Raw genomic sequence first — 19,756 nt, 5'->3', positions numbered from 1 at the left:
AACCCAAAAATTCCACCAAAGAAAAGAAAAACAACAGTTCTTCAGAAAAAAATCTGGATTATGTGCAACCAAAATATCCCAACAGTGTAGTCTGGGTCTTTGAAGACATCCTGGCTGTGAAAGAGGCTGTAGATCTTGTCTTGTGTCAACGTCACTCCTGCAGTCACACCATCCGAACTGCCCCCAAGACCTCACTCCACCCGCAGCTCTCCGTTTGACTTTCCAAACCCCAATAGGAGATGCTGGCCTGAAGCCTCCGCACCCTCCTGGGACCTCCTGATGCCGCCCCACTTCTGTGTGTCATTTTGCTTCCTTGACCTGATGATGGACTGGGTGACGTGCATACTCCTCTCGGTGGTTACTGCTTTTATTCTGCCTTTGTTTTCTAGATGGAAAGTAGAAATCAGTAATACCTGACAGTATTGTGCCCTCAAGTACTGGAGTTACTAACCCAATATAAGGAGAAAAGGGTTTATTATACTATATTTTAAAGCCAGCTGTGGGTAAGTGGTGGCTACATTTTTCTTGACAGCCAGAAGAAAGAAGAAGCTGAAAAACATAATTTACATGTAGGTAGTGAACTGCTCTCTATACAAGGACAGCCTGGATTACCCCAAGGGAAGAAAAATGGCCAGTCAGCAACAACACCACCATCTGTCAGTCTTTAAGAAGCATAGGGCGTTTTCTTAGAACAAATAAGAAAGCAGGCATGCAAATCTTTCCCTCTTTGCCTTTTGATGTACACCATTAAATAATTCCCTCTTGGTATCTTGTCTTAAAAGTAAGAAGTTGTAGTAACTTCACAGCGAGGAATTGTGCACTACGTGCTTGTGATATGAAGAGGAGGCTTACTGTTTGCTGTTTTGATTCTGTGTGGCTTTTATGTACTGTCCATTACATAAAAGTGTATGTTTGTTTGCCAATTTTTATATTCATACGGTAAAATATGGACAAGTAGACAATATAAGTGCTCCATAAATATGCTTTGAGATGTAAATACACATGTGTACTCTATGTTTTCTACATCTGTCAGCCTGCTTCATGCCACGTTGACACACTGTTGGGACTTACTAAAGAAAAGACATGTATCCCTCACCATTTTGGAGGCTAAGACATCATCCAGTACCAGGTATTGGCATCTGGTAATGGCCTTCTTGCTGTGTCCTTTGGTCAAAAGGCACCTGTGGAGAGAGAGGCCATATCCAAGCTGACTAGCCCACTCTGCAGTGCCATTAACCCCTTCATGGAAGCAAGGTTCTCCTTATCTCATTCATAACTCAGCTGTTCTGTTTTCGATTGTGAAGAAGGGCAGTTTGCTGCTTCCCTGCACCTGGGACGAGTTTCAGTGACTTTCTCTATTGTGTCGTTAAGGTACTCGCGGCCATGAAGCTTCTCCTTCCTTCTTGCATTACCAAGTCTTATAGAATTAAATTCTTTTCACCACAGCCCTTTCTGCACCTACTTTGGGTCCTACTGTTCTGCTCTTGTCCACGAAGTTTCCCTTTCCTCTCTATAAGACTTTTTCATGTGTATGTGTGTATATATATGTATATGTATATGTATATGTATATGTATATGTATATGTATATATGTATATGTATATGTATATGTATATATATATATATATGTATATGTATGAAGGACAAGTGTTTTTTTCTCTACTGTCCCCTGAAAGTCAACATAGAAGACTTTTGTGACTTCAGAGTGTGAGGGTTTCTACCCTACAGAGGACTGCCTCTTCAGTAACTGTGAGTGGCTCCAGTGGAGGAGGGTCTCCAAGATGGCCTCAAGCTTCTGATGCCTATGACAGGGTCAGCTGTGACCCCTGTTCTCTCTGGTTACATATAGGATTCTCACAACACCCCCATCACATTTGTTGAATCTTCTAGAACAGCTCACGGACCTCAGGAAAACATGCTCCCTGTTCGTTCTAGTTTGTTTTACATTGCTGTAGTAAATACTGTGACCAAAAGCATCACAGGGAGGAAAGGATTTACAGCTTACAGTCTACCGTGATAGGAACTCAAGGCAGGAACTCAAGGCAGGAACATGGGGGCAGAAACTAAAGCAGAAGCCATAGAGGACTGCTGCTTACTGGCTTCTTCATGGTTTGCTTACTCTGCTTCCTTATGCAACCCAGGGCCATTTGCCAGAAGCGGCACCACAGGTGTTGAGTGGGCTGGGCCCTTTCACATCAACCTTCAGTCATTAACAAGAAACACACCACAGGCACACTTATAGGCCACCCTAATGGAGGCATTTTTACAGTTGAGTTTTCTGCTTCCCAGATGACCCTACCTTGTACAAACTTCCTAAAAATTAATCAGCACACAGGTTTATTCAAAGAGTGCTACAAAGCCCATGAAGAGCTATATTGGGCAGAGTTTCTTGGCCCTTTCTTGGCATATTACTCCTTCCCCAGGAATACCATGTTCTTTGTTTTTTGTTTTTTGTTTTTTTTTTTTGTTTTGATTTTTTTTTTTTTTGAGACTTCATATGGAGACTGATGGATTTTTGGCCATTAGTGACCAACTTAACCTCCAGGCCTGTTTCCCTTCCCAAGGCTTACTGGTAAAGCTGCAATTTCCAACCCTGGTGGTTACCTCTTGAGGACAGCCAGAATCCTAGTGTGTCAAACTCATTTATCACTTTGAAGATCACAAAGATTTTAGAACTGTATGTCAGCAAACTCAGCAAAGACCAAATGTACAATCTTAGTAAGAACATTTTTCAGATGTAGATTGTACTGCCCAGTGCAACTGATCAAGGACTGGAGGACCATTTACCACCTGAATATACAACTTCCGTCCTTCAGTTGTTCTCTTAAGCTGTGCCCCTGGACTCTATTTAATGCCTTAATATCACCCATTGTTGTAGCTGTTTAAAGGAAGCCCACTGGAAATGTTGGCGCTTAATTGGAATAACATTTTATGATGCTTGCTATGGCTTTTCCATGCTTTTGCTCACCATAATTCATTTAACAAATTATAACCCACTCAGAGAACTTTAAAAATTTTATGTGCCATGTGTGGGGAGACTCGTTTCCTAGCTCGCGGAGTTGTCTGTGTGGGAATGTGGCTTTATTTAACCTTTATATGGCATCGTGTCTTCTTCCTAGGGGGGAAATCAGACAGCAACTGTAATTGCCTTGTGTTCCATGAGGGATTTCAACCTCGCTCAAGAGACCTGTCAGCTGGCAATTAGAGATGTTGGAGGTCTTGAAGTCTTAATAAATCTGCTTGATACGGATGAGGTCAAATGCAAGGTAAGAACTTTGTCACAATGGTAAGAGGTCTCTGGAAGCTGTGGGTGTCAACTACATCTGTCTGCCTCCTTGTCATTCGCTGTCCTTGCTGATGATCCAGGAGCTGGTCTTCATTTTCTCCCTCATTTCCCTGCTTTCTCTTCCTCCTAGCTGCATGTACTCTGGAATGAGAAGTGTTTGGATATATAAGAAGGAAAAAGTATAAAGGCTGTGTGTAATCTTCAGGGATGGAAACTATTTCTTAAAGACCTTAATTGGGGACGGCTCTTAGGTAGACTTAGACTTTAAAAAAGCATAGCACTGGGTGTATATTAAACTCTCAATCATCTGTCACTTCTCCCCCCCCCCCCCAGATTGGTTCATTAAAAATCCTGAAGGAAATCAGTCATAATCCTCAAATCAGACGTAATATTGTTGACCTTGGGGGCCTACCAATTATGGTTAATATACTTGATTCTTCACACAAGAGTCTTAAGTGTTTGGCAGCTGAGACGATAGCAAATGTTGCCAAGTTCAAGAGAGCCCGTCGAGCAGTGAGACAGCACGGAGGCATTACCAAGCTGGTGAGTACCACCATTACCACCTTCAGATACTAGCAGACACTTACACAGTCCTTCCTTCTGGTCTTATCTGATGCTCTGTGCATCTAGTCATCATGATGTGTGACGACTAGAGTCTTTTGTTTGTAACATGTTTTTTAAGAATGATATAAATATATTTACTTTAGCAAGGGTCATAAAATAGTGTTTGAATCTCAATTTTCCTTTCTTTTTTTCCCCTTAATTAATTTATTTACTTTACATCTGATCACAGCTTCCTCCCTCCTCTCCTCCCAGTCCCACCTTCACACACCCCATCTCTCTTCCCTTATCCTAGAAAGGACAACCCCCTATCGGAATCAACCCCTTCAGGCACATCAAGCTGCAGCAGAATAAGGTTCATCCTCTCTCACTGAAACCAGACCAGGCAGCCCAGCTAGGAGAAAGGGATCCAAACGGAGGCAACAGAGTCAGGTTCAGCCTCCACTCCATTTGTTGGAGGACCCACATGCTGCACAACTACTACATGTGTTAGGGGCCTAGGTCCAGCTCATGCATGCTCTTTGGTTGATGGTTCAGTTTATGGGCTTTGTAGGTCTTTGTAGACTGACTTTGTACGTCTTTTTGTGGAGTCGTTGACCCCTGTGGTCCCCTCAATCCTTCCTCACACTCTCCCACAAGACTCCCTGAGCTCTGCCTAATGTTTAGCTATGGGTCTCTGCTTCTAGTACCATTAGCTGCTGGATGAAGCCTCTCAGAGGACAGTTATGCTAGGTTCCTGTCTTCGAGCATATCATAATATCATTAGGTGTTAGGGGTTGCTCTCCCATGAGATGGGTCTAAAAATTTGTCCAGTCATTGGTTGACCATTTCCTCAATCTCTGCTCTATCTTTATTCCTGCACATCTTGTAGGCAGAACAAAATTTGGGTCAAAGGTTTTATGAGTGGGTTGATGTCTCCTTCTTTCCACTAGAAGTCCCACCTGCCCCTATATTTCCACTGCTAGAAAGTCTCAGGTAGGGTCACCTCCACAGCCCACTGGGAGCCTCAGGTCTGCCAATTGCCCCATGAACTACATTTCCCAACCCACAGCTCAACTTTCAAATAAAAGGAATTTAAAAAATATTGTCATCCATGGCGCTGGCTGGAATCCACTGCAAGGGCAGAGAAAAGGGAAAGTGCTAATACCAAGGCATCGTTGTAGCTCAGTGATAGAACGATGCCTATTATGGGAGAGGGCCTGGGCTTGATTCCTGGGATGATGGAGAGACTCTGTGGATGTAGAAGTGTGGTGAGGATAAGAGCTGGCAGAGGACAGGGGACGGGGAGGAGAAAGGATGAGGTTTGTGGTAGGAGGTGGTCTCAGGAGCCCTAGCATCTGACGAGCTCGTGCACAATAGGACTCTCCTCCATGGGCACAGTCAAACTGCATTGTCAGTTAGAGAACAAGTGGAGAACAGCCTGGGTGTGGATAGTTTTTACCCAGTTAATGTTTGTTGTGTCCCTCTGAAAAGTGTCTGTGTTCAGCAGCTGCATTGTTTTTTTAGAAGATTGAGGGCAAAGGGGGACTAGACATTGTTTAATAGTATATAAAATCTTAACGGGATCAAATTATTGATATTTATGTCAAAAATTTAAAGAACTGACCACCACACAGAAATCTATATACACAATTAGAAATGTATACTAGGAATATATACAAGGAGTTGGTCACAGAGGTATCTTGTGACTGTTGAGTTTTCAGGGGAAACCTGTAGAAATGAAGAAAATTATGAATTTCCACTTACATTTTTCAACTTGTCTTCTGTGTATAAGACTTACCTTAGTCATCAGGAAAAATGATTATTTCAGTAACCATCAAAAGGAAAAGCATGTGTTCAATCTCTTGTCCCTTCATCAAAGACCTTAGAAAAGTAAGTGCTGGGGACAGGGTGATAGCTAAGTGGTTAGGAGTACTTGTCACCAACCTTGCAACCTTGGTTTAATCCTGGAACACACATGGTGGGAGGGGAGCACCAACTCTCACATGTTGTCCTTTGACCTGCGCATATGCACTGACACACATGTGAATGTACACACACAAAGAGACAGGATGGGGGGAGGAAGAGGAAGAGAGATAGGGCAGGGGAAGAAATGGAATTATAATTAAAACTTTAAAAAGTAAATGCAGTGATGATCTCAGCACCCATGTTAAGCTGGACAGGCTCATGTACATCTGTCATCCTGGCACTCATATGGTGAGATAGATATGAGGAGAGGAAAATCTCCAGAAGCTCTTAGACCAATAGCTGGTCCACACTGTAGGGCACAAGAAACCCTGCCTTGAACCAGACAAGTGAGAATTGACAAGAGATTATCCTCTGACCTCTGAAATGTATCATGTAACACTCCTACCTGCAGTTATAGATGAACTCACAAGTGTGCGTGCACACACACACACACACACACACACACCATATACCACATATCAAACATACACACATTTAAATGTTCAAAGAGGAGCAATAATTACTAAGTTTTAAATTATGAGATAGACTGATATAGCTGTACATGGAAATAACTCCCATAAATTATAAGAACAAAACGATAAATGCAAAGTGGGATCTTTGAATCTCACATTACATTTGCAAACCTCATATTTATCCAATTGCACTAACCTAAAAAGATAATGATGCTCATTTTATTTTGATTGGAACAGCAGGAAAATTAGGGATAGGAATGGTCAGTAATGTGGCAGTGTGTGTGGGGTACAGACAGAAATAAATATACATCTCTACCATGAGGATGCCACAGTTGAGTAGTGGTAAATGTCAGACAGGAAGAACATAGCTCTCTAAAGTACTGTGCATGCATTAGCCATCCAGTTGAATCCAGCCAGTCCTGGGGATGATGGAGAAATAAGGGGGGGGGGAGGTGCTGTCAGTTGTTCTAGAAATGGGAAGTCAGGCAAGGCTGGAGGGAGATGCTGCTTTATTTTTAAAGGTGTTTAGTAGACAGACACACCAGGAGAGGCATTTCAGGAAGATGAGGCAAAGGCTGACACAGAGAATTTCAAAGTTGCTGCTGGTTTTATGTGGCTGAATCCATAGTAAGACGGCTGGATCGGAGATGAAGACAGAAGGCTGTACTGCTCACCATGGAACTGCATCCAAGGAGCTGGGGACAGTGAAGAAGGTGGACTCCTGACCTTCAGGGGGAAAATGGGAATAACTGTTGCAGGGAGACTTTGTAGGGCTGTCTGCCCTGTGGGCAGCCCCACCATCTTAGAATTCTCTTTCTGCATGTGCTGCCTCTAGTAGTTCACAGCTGAAAGCTGTGGCTGTATTCATTGTTTTCACCCTGCACTCCACTGTCCTTTGAGCCATAACTAAATTAAGAATTTGGGATTGAGATTGAGAGTCTGTTTAGGTGTTTAGTCTCCTAAATTTGGCATGGGTGTTTGTGATTGTGTGTGAATAATCACAGGGTTTGGCTAACGAGGAAGAAGAATGAGTAGATCTTATGGTGATCTTTAAAGATAGTGACCCAAGGAATGACAGATAACCTCTTCTGAGGAAGCCTGGCTTTAGTTCCTCCAAAGGGCACCCTGACTTTCTGCTTTGCTTTAATGTTCTCATTGATTTGATCATTAAAAAGAAAGGAACACACTGGCAGTTTAATTTAATGGGTTCTGCTATCATGTGTGCATAGCTGTGGCCTCTCCTGCATGGTTTTGAGAGGCATAAGCCATTGAACTTGCTTTGCAAAATTTTACTGGCTTTGGATAGCTTGGGTTTCTGAAATACTGGCAGTGATAATGTGGGTTATAGTGGTGGTGGTGGTTGGTTGTTGGTTGTTAATGTTGTTATTGGTGGTGGTGGTGGTTGTTGATTGTTGTTGTTGGTTGTTGTTGTTGGTTTTTGTAGGTTGTTGTTGGTTGTCGTTGTTAGTGGTGGTGGTGGTGGTTGTTGATTGTTGTTGTTGGTTGTTGTTGTTGGTTGTTGTAGGTTGTTGTTGGTTGTCGTTGTTAGTGGTGGTAGTGGTGATGGTGGTGGTTGTTGTTGGTGTTTGGTGGTTGTTAGTGTTATTGTTGTTGATTGGTTTTGTTGTGGTTGTTGGTTGTTGTTAGTGTTGTTTGTTGTTAGTTGTTATTGGTGATGGTTGGTGGTGGTTGTTATTGTTGGTGGTGGTGGTGGTTGTTGTTTGTTGTTAGTTGTTATTGGTGATGGTGGTGGTTGTTGTTGGTGGTGGTGGTTGTTGTTAGTGTTATTGTTGTTGATTGGTTTTGTTGTGGTTGTTGGTTGTTGTTAGTGTTGTTTGTTGTTAGTTGTTATTGGTGATGGTTGGTGGTGGTTGTTATTGTTGGTGGTGGTGGTGGTTGTTGTTTGTTGTTAGTTGTTATTGGTGATGGTTGTTGGTTGTTGTTGTTGGTGGTGGTTGTTGTTAGTGTTATTGTTGTTGGTTGGTTTGGTTGTGGTTGTTGGTTGTTGTTAGTGTTGTTGTTTGTTGTTAGTTGTTATTGGTGATGGTTGGTGGTGGTTGTTATTGTTGGTGGTGGTGGTTGTTTGTTGTTAGTTGTTATTGGTGATGGTTGGTGGTGGTTGTTATTGTTGGTGGTGGTGGTGGTTGTTGTTGGTGGTGGTAGTGGTGGTGGTGGTAGTGGTAGTAGTGGTGGTGGTTGGTGGTGGTAGTAGAAATAATGTACTGGCAGTGGTAGTAGTGGTAGTGCTAATGGAAAGATAGTAGTAGTATTACTATTAGTGGCGGTAGTATTGGTGGTGATGGTGGTGATGGTAGTATGGTACTGTTACTTGTAAAGAGGCTTTATCCTATGGTCTAGGCTAGATTCAAACTTATTGGCTTAGATTAGTCTTGGGTTCTCGATCCTGCCTCTGACTTCTGAGTGCTGAGATCATAGGTATGCACCATTGTGCCTGATTTACAAAGATTAATATGAATTCTAGTGCTGCACTAAAAATTTACTATCTTAGTAAGTGTTTTCTCAAAGGAAGAAAGTATGAGAGCCCCCAGACTCAGAGGAAAATGGTAAGGGATGAATGTTTTGTTTCTCTGTTTCCACTGCCTATACTTTAAACATACTGTTGAAAATAGGTTTACTTGTGACGGAGTTAATTATGGTAGGGTGAGTTTTACTTTTGACTGAGTTAATTATGGAGAATGGATTCACATTTATTTTAAAGACTTCTGTGTTTGGGCTAGTGGGATGGTTTGGTGGGTCAAGGCACTTGCTGCCAAGCGTGACACCCTGAGTTCAATCTTCAAGAGCCATGTCATGGAAGGAAATAACTGGTTCCTACAAGTTGTCCATTGACTTGCGCACATGTGTCTTGGTATGCACATGCCCGTACAGTTACACGCATGCACACACATACAACACACATGTAAACAGCCTCAAATAATAAAAAATAAAAATGGAGGCTGTGCGCATTGTATACATCTATTTTCCTAGGTTGCTCTATTGGACTGTGGACAGAATTCATCAGAACCAGCTCAGCCAGGCCTGTATGAAACGAGGGACGTAGAAGTGGCTCGATGCGGGGCTTTGGCCCTCTGGAGCTGCAGTAAGAGTCACTCGAACAAGGAAGCCATTCGTAAAGCTGGGGGCATCCCCTTGTTGGCTCGGCTGCTGAAGACCTCGCATGAAAACATGCTCATCCCAGTGGTGGGAACACTGCAAGAATGTGCATCAGAGGTGCCCAAGCCATCCCGAGTTTTGTTTGTCCTTCCTTCTCTCCTCCTCTTCTTCCATCCATGGTTGTTCTGTATGTGTACACGTGTGCGCACATGTGTGCGTGTGTGCGCGCGCGCGCGTGTTGGGGTGCATGCACATGTGTGCACTATTAAGTCAGAGTCTGATGTTGAATGTCTTACTGGATTGCTCTCCACTTCATTTTCTGAGGCAGAGTTTCTTGCTGAAACTTGCTACTTTCACTCGTCTAGCCAGCCAGCTTACCCTGGGAATCTCCTGCCCCTGCCTCCCAAGTGCCGAGATTATAGATGGGCCCCTGAGCCCACCTGGTTTTTAACTGGGCACTGGTAACTGGAACTCTGTGCTTATGCTTGTGTGCTCAGCACCGAACTCTAGTAAGCTTCAAGTTTGCCATGAAAGTTATGAAACCTTTTCCCCGAATGTCTTTTCTGTTTTAAAAGAGAAAATGGACATCAAATTAATAGTCCAGTAACTGAATCAGAACTTGTGACATGTTTCCAATGTTTCATGGTTATAGTCACGCTATACACTCATAAATATTTATGTTTCTATTTTTCCAGGAAAACTACCGAGCTGCCATCAAGGCAGAGAGGATCATAGAGAACCTCGTGAAGAACTTGAACAGCGAGAACGAGCAGCTGCAGGAGCATTGTGCCATGGCCATCTACCAGGTGGGGCTGGCTCTCTACACTGGGTCACCTTGCCCCATAGTTAGAGACGGCAGCATGTCTAAACATGCAGTCCCCTCCTCTAGGAAGCTGTGTTACTTTTTGTACCATGTCTCAAATACCTGGCCGAAAAGGGAGAGGGAGGATGGATTCGAGCTCATCGTTACAGACCATGACGGTGAGATAGTGATTGTAGAGCAGCCTGGTTCATAGTACAGGGGAAGTGGTAGAGGCCGTTCTCATCAGTGTAGACAAGGAAGGAGGTGAGGGGGCAGGAATAACACACTCTCCAAATACCCTATTAGTGACCCACTCCTTCCAGCTACTACTCAGCTCCTGAAGGATCCCCAGATTTCTCTCAAGATAGTGCCACAAGCATGAACATATAGTAGAGGGCACGGCATGAGTCTCAGAGCCAAATTTTCCTGTCAGTGCTTGGGAATCTGCAGTTTTAGCAAGTTACTCCAGGGGTCTTCAAGACCTAATAGGGTGAGAACTGCTATACTGCAATGGTGACAGATTTACTCATGCATGTGCCAATGTGCCAACTAGTCTGATTATTTACATTCTTTAAGATCTGTATCTCCTCCTCAGGGTAGCCAGGCCTTTGCACATTGGGAAAAAAGTAGCTCATTAGTATATGATGAACCGTGTTGCTTTACGCAGATTCTATTTGAAGACAGTGATTTCGGGAAATTTTTCTTTTACCTCTCTATGTGTGTGGGTTTATGCATACACAATTATGTGCATGCATGCTACTATGGTATGTGAATGTGTGTATATGCATTTTTGTTATGAGTTTGCTTACTTCAATATCCACTAACTTTGGGTGGGTTTTTTCCTAGAATATCAGAGCACAGATTAGAATTGTCAGGGATGAAGGTGACCTTGAAAATAAATGTCTGGCTGGTTGTGGCCACACAATCTCTGTCTAACTAGAGTGTACTACTTGGGAAATACCTTTAAGGTGAGCATAGTCAGAGATGCGAGGAATTATATTCATTTTCTAAGGCTTCTGCAGATGACCACAAACTGGGTGGCTTCAAATGATTTTGTTTTCTAGCATCTGGCGTCTGGAAGTGGACGATCAAGGTTTATAACAGGTAGTTTCTTAAGAGACCTCTGTCCTTGGCTTGCAGTTAACTGTCTTTTCCCTGTGTCTCCATGCCATGTCGGTGTAAGTCTGTACTGTAGCCTCTCTCAGGGAAAAGGTAGCTATCTTTTAGATGCTCATCCTAACCTCCTCTCACCTTTACATCACCACTTCCACATGCACACACACACACACACACACACACACACACACACACACACACAGTGCCATGAAGCCAGCTGCCCCACCATCAACCCTAGTGAGAATTTATTACCCTGATAATTATCAGGCCTCACTCCATGTTTGACCTTATAAGCTTTACCCTATAGCCCATGAGTATGCAGATGAGGCATCTCCCAATACCCGTGTCCCGGCCAACTGTACATAGCCACACAAACCTTGCCCAAGAGACACTGGCTTTCTTCCCAGGGGCATAAATACCCCTCTCTCTCCCCCACCCCTATCCCATTAAACTGAATCAATTCTCTGAAGCTGTTCCCAGGTGTGTGTGTTCTTTACCTGACTCACCACTGACCGAGATCCTGCCTGCGTCTACTCACCTGGCTTAGCTTCTCTCCCTCCAGCCCAGCCCAAGATGCAAAGGTCCTGGCTACCCTTCTCCAGGAGAAGCAGAGCGGCAGACTCCAGCTGGCGATCTGTGACACAAGATCTTAGAAATCCCACTGGGTTCTCTAACTCCGATGCAGGCTGTTATGTAACAGACGCAACTTGGATTGGAAAACTGTCATAGATGAGCCTCAGTGGCCAGCACTGAATGCTTGATGCCTGGATCTCTGACAGCCTTTGGTTTGACTTTTTGTGCAGTGTGCTGAAGATGAGGAAACCCGAGACTTGGTTAGACTGCATGGAGGCCTTAAACCCCTGGCCAGTCTACTAAATAACACAGACAATAAAGAAAGATTAGCTGCTGTTACTGGGGCAATCTGGAAGTGCTCCATCAGCAAAGAGAATGTGATTAAGTAAGTGATTGAGAGGCATTTGATATTTCATAGTATTTTATAATAAAATATAATGAGGTGGTGTTTATAATGGCTTGGCTTTGACTATAATCAATAATGTGCATCATTAATGTGGATTAGAAGGTAGGATGGAAAGATTATTAGGAAAGAGGCCTCTCCCCATCCTACTACCAGAAATTTTATGTTTAACAAGGGTTGACATGATCTTTCTGTGTGAATAGGCCACTCCATATATGAAAAGATACATACATTTAAAAATCTTATGTTCTCTATCAAAGTAATGAAGTCTTTGTAAATAGAAGTATCCTACAGATCCTTCCTTAGTTATCACTTTTATTTATTCTCTCATATATCACATCCTGCCCATGCTTTTGCTCCCTCTACTCTTCCTAATGCCCCTTCCCTCTACCTCAGATTCACTTCTCCATTTTCCTTCAGAAAAAAGTAGTCCTCCCAGAGTATTTTTAAAAATTATTTGTGTGTGCACATATGTCGTTTTTTGTGTATGTGTGTGTGTGTAGATGTGTATATAAGCGTATGTGCAGATGTATGTGCAGATGTGCATGCAAGTGTATGTAGATGTGTACGCAAGTGTCTGGGAATAGAATAGGGAGTTAGACATTTGATCTAGCATCACCCTTACCTATTCCTTCAGGTCAGGGCCCTGAGCTTGAGTTGACTTTTAAAAAAAAAAACAAAAACAAAAACAAAACCTTGCCTGGAAGCCAGCAATCCCTACTTGGATCCATGGCTGCTGATGGACACCACTCATTCAACTTGTTTGTGTGTGTTTGCATCCAAACTCTGGGCTTCTGATTGCATGGCAAACATTTTTAACTAACTGCTGAGCCATCTTTCCTCCCATAGTTTCCATTTGTAAAAGATAAAGGAGTCAGCTGAATGGCTACTAATGACTCTTAACTAACCTCTCTTAACTAACAACTCTTAAAGAGCTATATTTCATTTAATTTTAATGTATTTGTAAAGGTTTGGGGTGTTGGGAATCAAACCCAAGGCCTTGTGCTTGAAAAGTAAGCAGCCTACCACTGAGCTACATTCTTGGCCCCCATAGTTCTACCTTTGTTTTTAAACAAAGTATAGAATACTTATAATTTTGATTCATTTTGATTTTTAAGCCTTTCTTTGGGTCATTTTAGAATTAACACTTCATGAATATTTTGAGAAATCTGTGTTTCTATTTAGTATTTTCTTTTAGAAATTTGCTCGTCCTAATATAAGAAAGGCTTGCTTAAGAGTATTTGATGGAATTAGTAATAGATTAAATATAACCTCCATTAATATAAACTCTATTAATGGCAGCAATAAAATACATCTATATGTTAATACATAAACACTGATGAAATTTATAAGAAATGAGAAAAATGTTACATAAATAAAACAAATTGTCATGTATTGGTTTTTATACATGTTTCATTTGATTTCAATACAAACTGAAAAACATCAAAGTAAAATGACATGGAGATAAATTCTAAAACATACTAGGTATTAAGAATGAAATAGTCTGAGAAGACCAATTAAAATGTTTTAATATTTATACATTTATATAACATGTTTAGATCAAATAATTCACCCCTCTTCTTACCTCTCCAACTCCTTCTTTCTCCTCCTCTTTCTCCTCCCAACTTCACATGCTCTTTTTATTTTATAGAACACACTGCATCCATTTAGTGATGCCTATCTGTGCATGAGGGCAAGACCATTTACTGAGTATGCATTGCCTTTTAGAACGGCATCCCTGAAAAGAAAGAACTCTTCCTCTCCCAGTAAACACCAATTGCCAAAAGCTCCTCATAGTGGGTTGGGACTTCACCAGCCTCCCCCCCCCCCCGTCCATAATGACTTGTTTGATTGTATCCAAGTCTTGTGCATGAAGTCTCAGGCCATGTAAGTTCATGTATACAACTCACATGTTAGGTCCAGGAAGTACTGTTTCACAGTAGACATCTGCTCCTTTTGTCTCTTGTGGTATTGCTGGCCCCTCTTTTGTGACGATATCTGAGGGGGAGTTAATTTAGACGTGAGTACTCCACAGTAACTTGTTCTGTGCTCACTGACCCGTGGTGGGTCTCTGTATTAATCAACATCTATTGCAAAAGAAGCTTTTTGGATGAGATTGAGAGATGCGCTGATCTGTGGGTATAAACATTAAGACTTAAGAGTACAGCTGAATACCATGTTCATTTAGCAGAAAAATAGTCATTGGTTCTTGCCTTGAGCCTATGACGTAGCTAGTTATGGAATTTAGGCCTACTTAACTTCATCTCCTCTTAACTTCCCGTTTAGAACCACATGGACATCCTTCTGTTGGTCCTTATCTTAGTGCACCATTTTGAGCTTTTCTCTGTTCAGCATGCTGTTGGCTGTCGTTGTACATTGTTTGCATTTGTTTAGCTATGTCCTTTATAGTTCTAGATACTCCAGGAGTTTTATTATGAAGGGATATTGGCCTTTTCTGGACCTAATGAGATAATCACATGGTTTCTGTCTTTGAGTCTGTATGGTAAATTGAGATGACTGCTGTCCATAAATCAGGGCAGATCACTTCTAAAATCTGAGCTGCAGTAGCTTTACTGCTTGTTTTGAAACACAGTGAAGCTATGTACATATAGATTCACAGACACTAGATTCATATATGACTGTAGCTGTCTCAGAGGCTATCTAATGTCATGATCAAGAACACAGGTAGCTTGCAAATGGCTGGATGTTGGTGCCAGCCTTACTACTTAACAAGCTTCAGACCAGCCATTTGATGGTGAAGGTTAAATATGGTCTACTCAGTAAATTTGTTAATGTGGGTCAAATGAGCATTGAAAAAAAATAGTACATGGCTAAATTAACATAAATAACTACTTAGTATGGCTTTTATTTTTCTGAGTATTTTTCCTGCTAACTTTGGACTATAAACAGCCTTCTTTCTCTAAACTTAGGTTTCGAGAATACAAAGCCATTGAGACACTGGTGGGACTTTTGACTGATCAGCCTGAAGAAGTGCTCGTGAATGTGGTTGGGGCCTTGGGAGAATGCTGTCAAGAATATGAAAACCGGGTCCTAGTCCGGAAGTGTGGTGGCATCCAACCTCTCGTGAACCTCCTGGTTGGAATAAACCAAGCACTTCTTGTGAATGTCACAAAAGCTGTTGGTGCATGCGCAGTAGAACCAGAAAGTATGGCGTAAGTAGCTCTGGAGACAGGAAAATTTTACCTGTGAATGTTACCAGGAATGTCTGGATTGCTACAAAATTGTCTGTCACATCACTTAGAATTTATGTGCATATATGATGGACACTGCGTTGCTACATGAATATTCATGAATTGGTACATGAATATTCATGAGTTGCCAGGCCAGAACATTATCTTGAAAGAGAAGTGGACCTGCATTGGGGATAGATATAGGGATTTCCAAAAGCTAATAATCTATTTCTTTATGTGGAAACCATATGCAATCACCAAAAATTTTTCTCTGCCTTTTAGAGAGTAATTATGTTTCCATCTATAGTATCATATTTCTTATTTTTGGCAAATTTGGAAAACATATTTTTATTACCTATAAAGAGACAAAGGAAATACCAAGTATTTTAAACTGTGATCTTAATACTTGAATAAATTATTATAATTGAAAAATATTTGGGAAAAATGATTGCTACTGAACATACATGAACTTTTTCTTTGTTGTTCTAATGATAGTGTAGCATCAACTTACATGATGTGTGTATTTATCTAATATTACATAAAATTTAGAGGTGATATGATGTATACTGCTGGGTGTGCCCAGAGCACATTCAGATACTGTGCCTCTAGTATCTGCATCCTTGGATGTTTGTGGGAGATCCTGGAGCCAAGCCCAATTAGAAACTAGAGAATAGCTATGTATCTTTATATATACTATATATATAATACTTACCTACCCATAGTAACCTATGTATATATTTATGTATACATCTACCTACCTACCTTCCTACCTACCTACCTGTCTATGAGAGCTTATTGTAAGGGGTTAGTTACTGTAATTGTGAAGCTTGGTGAGTTTCAAATCTAATAGAGGTTAGATTACACTGTGCTCGTAGAATTCTTTCTGTGTAGCGAAGGTCAGTTGATAGCCATGTGTGTGATGAGGGGTGATCTGTTTTCAGTCTGCCACCTTAAGTGCTAATCTCATGAAAAATACCTTTCGTAGAAATATATGTTGCATAAGATTTGCCAAACATGCGGGAACTGAAGCCCAACCAACTTGACACATACATTTCAGCATGATAAGCTCATTCCTTGTTAGTTTGGCACCAATATGTGTGTCTTTAAGCCATATTTAAGTTGTAGATAGATACAATAAGCAGGTGTTGCTTTTGTCTTGTTTGATTCCCCACCCCATGAACAGCTGGAAGTGTGTCCATCATCTTCACAGAGCTCAGTAGCAGCTGTTTCTTCTTCTATCTCTGAGCTTAATGACAATGTAAAGTGGACAGAACTTAAATACAAGGATATAAAGTTAGCAAAACTTGTGTTATGAAATGAAGTGGATAAAGGAGAGGGAAGGTAATACATAATCCTCCATAAAACATTTGAAACAAAATAAGGATGAAATCTTCATAACAGGTGCAGTCCTTATTGCTGCTGTCACATGACCATTTCTCCTACTATAAGCTTTCCCTGCTACCTTGATCAAGCACATCACCAGGCTGTGGTTCTTAATCTGTTGAGTGACTCAGATTTATACTTCTAAGGGGTCTGGGGCCTTAGCTGTTACCTTACTTTCTATTGTCACAGTAAGATACCACAACCAAAACAGTGTGTAGAAGAAAAAGGTTATTTGAGGCTTTTAGTTTCAGAGGGTGAGTTCATGACCATTATACCAGTGAACATGGGAACAGACAGGCAGGCATGGTGCTGAGAGTAGCTGAGAGTTTATATCTCTACTCACCGGCATGGTGAGAAAGACAATGAGATATTTGAGAATGGCATGAGCTTATGAATGACCCATAGTGACATACTTCCTTCAACAAGACCACACAGCTCCTAATCCTGCCCAAACAGTTCCACCAAGTAGGGGCCAAGCATTCAAATATATAACCCTATGGAGGCCATTCTCATTCAAACCACCAGAGCAGTTTTGACTGGATTGAGTTGCTGTTGTTGTCCATTGGTTTTAATCACAGATTATGGCAGTACTGAGCTGAGTCAGGGGATCTTCCTGTATTTTAGACATAGGCTTCCTTCCATCTCTAGTCTCACCCTGATGGCTCCCTGATTGGTAATCAGTGATAATCACAGTGTGGTCACTTCCTTCCCTCCATCATTGGTTGAGTGATTCACAAGTCATTTGGTGGTAACTATTGTCTTGGTGAATATACAGGATTTTGTTTACATAGATCAGAGCCTGTTCTTGGGGGGACCCCAAGCACCTCATTCTTGATGATTCTAACAAGCCATTTCCAGTTCACTGCTTCAACCATGCACCACCAGACTTCTCTTGATGATGTAGTTGTCTACTTTTTAGTCAAATCCATTGAAAAAAAGGACAGAGAAATTAGCTTCATTCTGATTTTTGGAGACTCTAAGTTTGGAAAATGAAAAAAAAAAAACCTTGCGCTTAAATAACCTTCTTAACTGAGATTTAGAGAAAAACAAGTGAAAAATTAAGATACAGATATGCCAATAAATAGGTCTATTAATTAATCTACAAAACTCTAAAACTCTTAAACAGTTGACTTATGGTAAGGGCTATAAAAACTACCAAGGAGTAAAACCTAAAAATAAAATATATCTCCCCGAGCAAGGAAATTGTCAGAGCTACAGATCTGAAAGTGGGAGACACCTCTGCCAAAGCTTGTGAATTATTGAATTGAAAGTAACATTCTGAAGCTTCCACATCTCTTTACCTCCACTACAAATAAATCCTGTGCTTGTCCAATGCACAGACAACATTGCTTTTTTTATAGAGAGCAGATTGGGGAAGTGAATGGCTTCAGAAATGTACACTTCTCTTCCAGGTACCCAGTTATGCATTATAAGACATCAAGAGAAATGGCGTTAGGAGAATTGTGTGGCAAATCATTTGATGTAGTGTTAGGGACACTGGATGGAAAGGATGTGGAGACAGTGACTATCAGATTGCAGCAGCTTGGAGCTCTCAATTTAGTAGTACACCAGATTAACTGTACAGATCTGGATAGAGATGTGTTCTGTAAGCAAACCGAAAGGACTGTTTTACGTGAGGAAACTATCACAATGGCTAGCAGATACATTCAGATAAATAATTTTTCTGCATCCGCAGAATTCAAAAAGTTTTGCAAAAAAATGCATAGACCATTTTAAGAATCAGGTGGTTAGAGAATAGAGAGAATGGGGGCCGGGAGATGGCCCAGTGCATGACGCGTTGCTGTAGAAGGATGAACATTTGTGTTTACATCCCCAGCGCATGCTAAAGAGCCGGGGTTGGTGGTCTCTGTAATCTCGGCAGTGGGAGGTGAAGATGGGAGGATCCTAGGGTCTCACTGACCAATAAGTCTAGCTTATCATGATCTCCAGTTTCACTGAAGGACTTTGTCTCAAAAGAAAATAAGGTAGAGAATGGTAGAGGAAGATACCTAGCATCCACCTCAGGGTTCTCCTCATGCCATATGGGTGTGTACTATGAGGACCCAAGTTCATTCCAGAGCACACAATTTATAAAGCTTGGAACAGTGCGTTGGCTTGTAATCCAGTGCTGGGAGGCAGAGATAGGTGAGTCCCTAGACTCTCAGGGTGGCCAGTCTAGACTACTTGCCAAGATGCAGGCCACTAAGAAAGCTCATCTCAATAAAACATGCTAACTATCAGAAGAACAACACCTAAAGTTGGCCTCTGGTCTCCACGTGCACATACACACATGAACATGCCCACAGGTACACATAAAAGAGAACCAAAGGAAATAGAAAGGGCTTAGGACACAGCTCAGTTGATAAAGTGATTGCCCTGAAATCATGAGTATCTGAATTCCAACCTCAGAGTCTGCATATAAACCCAGGTGTCATAGCACACATTTGAAATCTCAGCCATTGAGACAGGCAGCTCCTAGAGACTCCCTGTCTAGCCAGCAAGGTCTGGGAAAGTGAGAGGCCCTGTGTCCATAAGCAAAGTAGATGGAGTCCTGTAGAATAACATTTTAGGTTGACTTCTGGCCTCCACACACATGTGCACACAGGTACTTAAGCACACTCACACACATACATATATACATACATATGTATACACACACACATGCACAAAATAAAAAGAGAACAGTTGTTAAACTAAAAATTGGACAGAAAGAGAATACAATAATTATAACAGAATAGTTAGGAATGTGCCCTCTATAAAATGAATAAAAGTGATAGTCAAATGCAAGGAGATAATTGTGTTCAAGTTGGAACCCACTGGAACATGGTCTTGGGCTGGAAAGATGGCTCACTGGTTATATCCCTGCTGTGCAAGCATGGGTGTCTGAGTTCTGATAGCCAACACTATA

The 19,756-nt window shown here is 41.6% G+C and overlaps 1 protein-coding gene across 6 annotated transcripts in view; it reads left to right on the top strand.

Annotated features, from left to right (window-relative positions):
* The window catches only part of Odad2 (outer dynein arm docking complex subunit 2), a 194,265-nt gene that overhangs the window by 50,411 nt on the left and 124,098 nt on the right, over positions 1-19,756 (top strand). For 5 of the 6 annotated variants that reach the window (XM_039096475.2, XM_039096478.2, NM_001427763.1 and 2 more), the window contains 6 exons: positions 3,119-3,265; positions 3,619-3,828; positions 9,255-9,497; positions 10,076-10,186; positions 12,102-12,256; positions 15,205-15,447. In XM_039096475.2, coding sequence (XP_038952403.1) covers positions 3,119-3,265; positions 3,619-3,828; positions 9,255-9,497; positions 10,076-10,186; positions 12,102-12,256; positions 15,205-15,447 — 1,109 coding nt within the window. The remainder of the gene's footprint in view (positions 1-3,118; positions 3,266-3,618; positions 3,829-9,254; positions 9,498-10,075; positions 10,187-12,101; positions 12,257-15,204; positions 15,448-19,756) is intronic. The other variant, XM_039096476.2, reaches the window with a different exon arrangement.

The sequence above is a fragment of the Rattus norvegicus genome, chromosome 17 (assembly GCF_036323735.1).
Source record: "Rattus norvegicus strain BN/NHsdMcwi chromosome 17, GRCr8, whole genome shotgun sequence".
NCBI lineage: Eukaryota > Metazoa > Chordata > Mammalia > Rodentia > Muridae > Rattus > Rattus norvegicus.
This window is presented reverse-complemented; position numbering and strand designations above follow the sequence as displayed.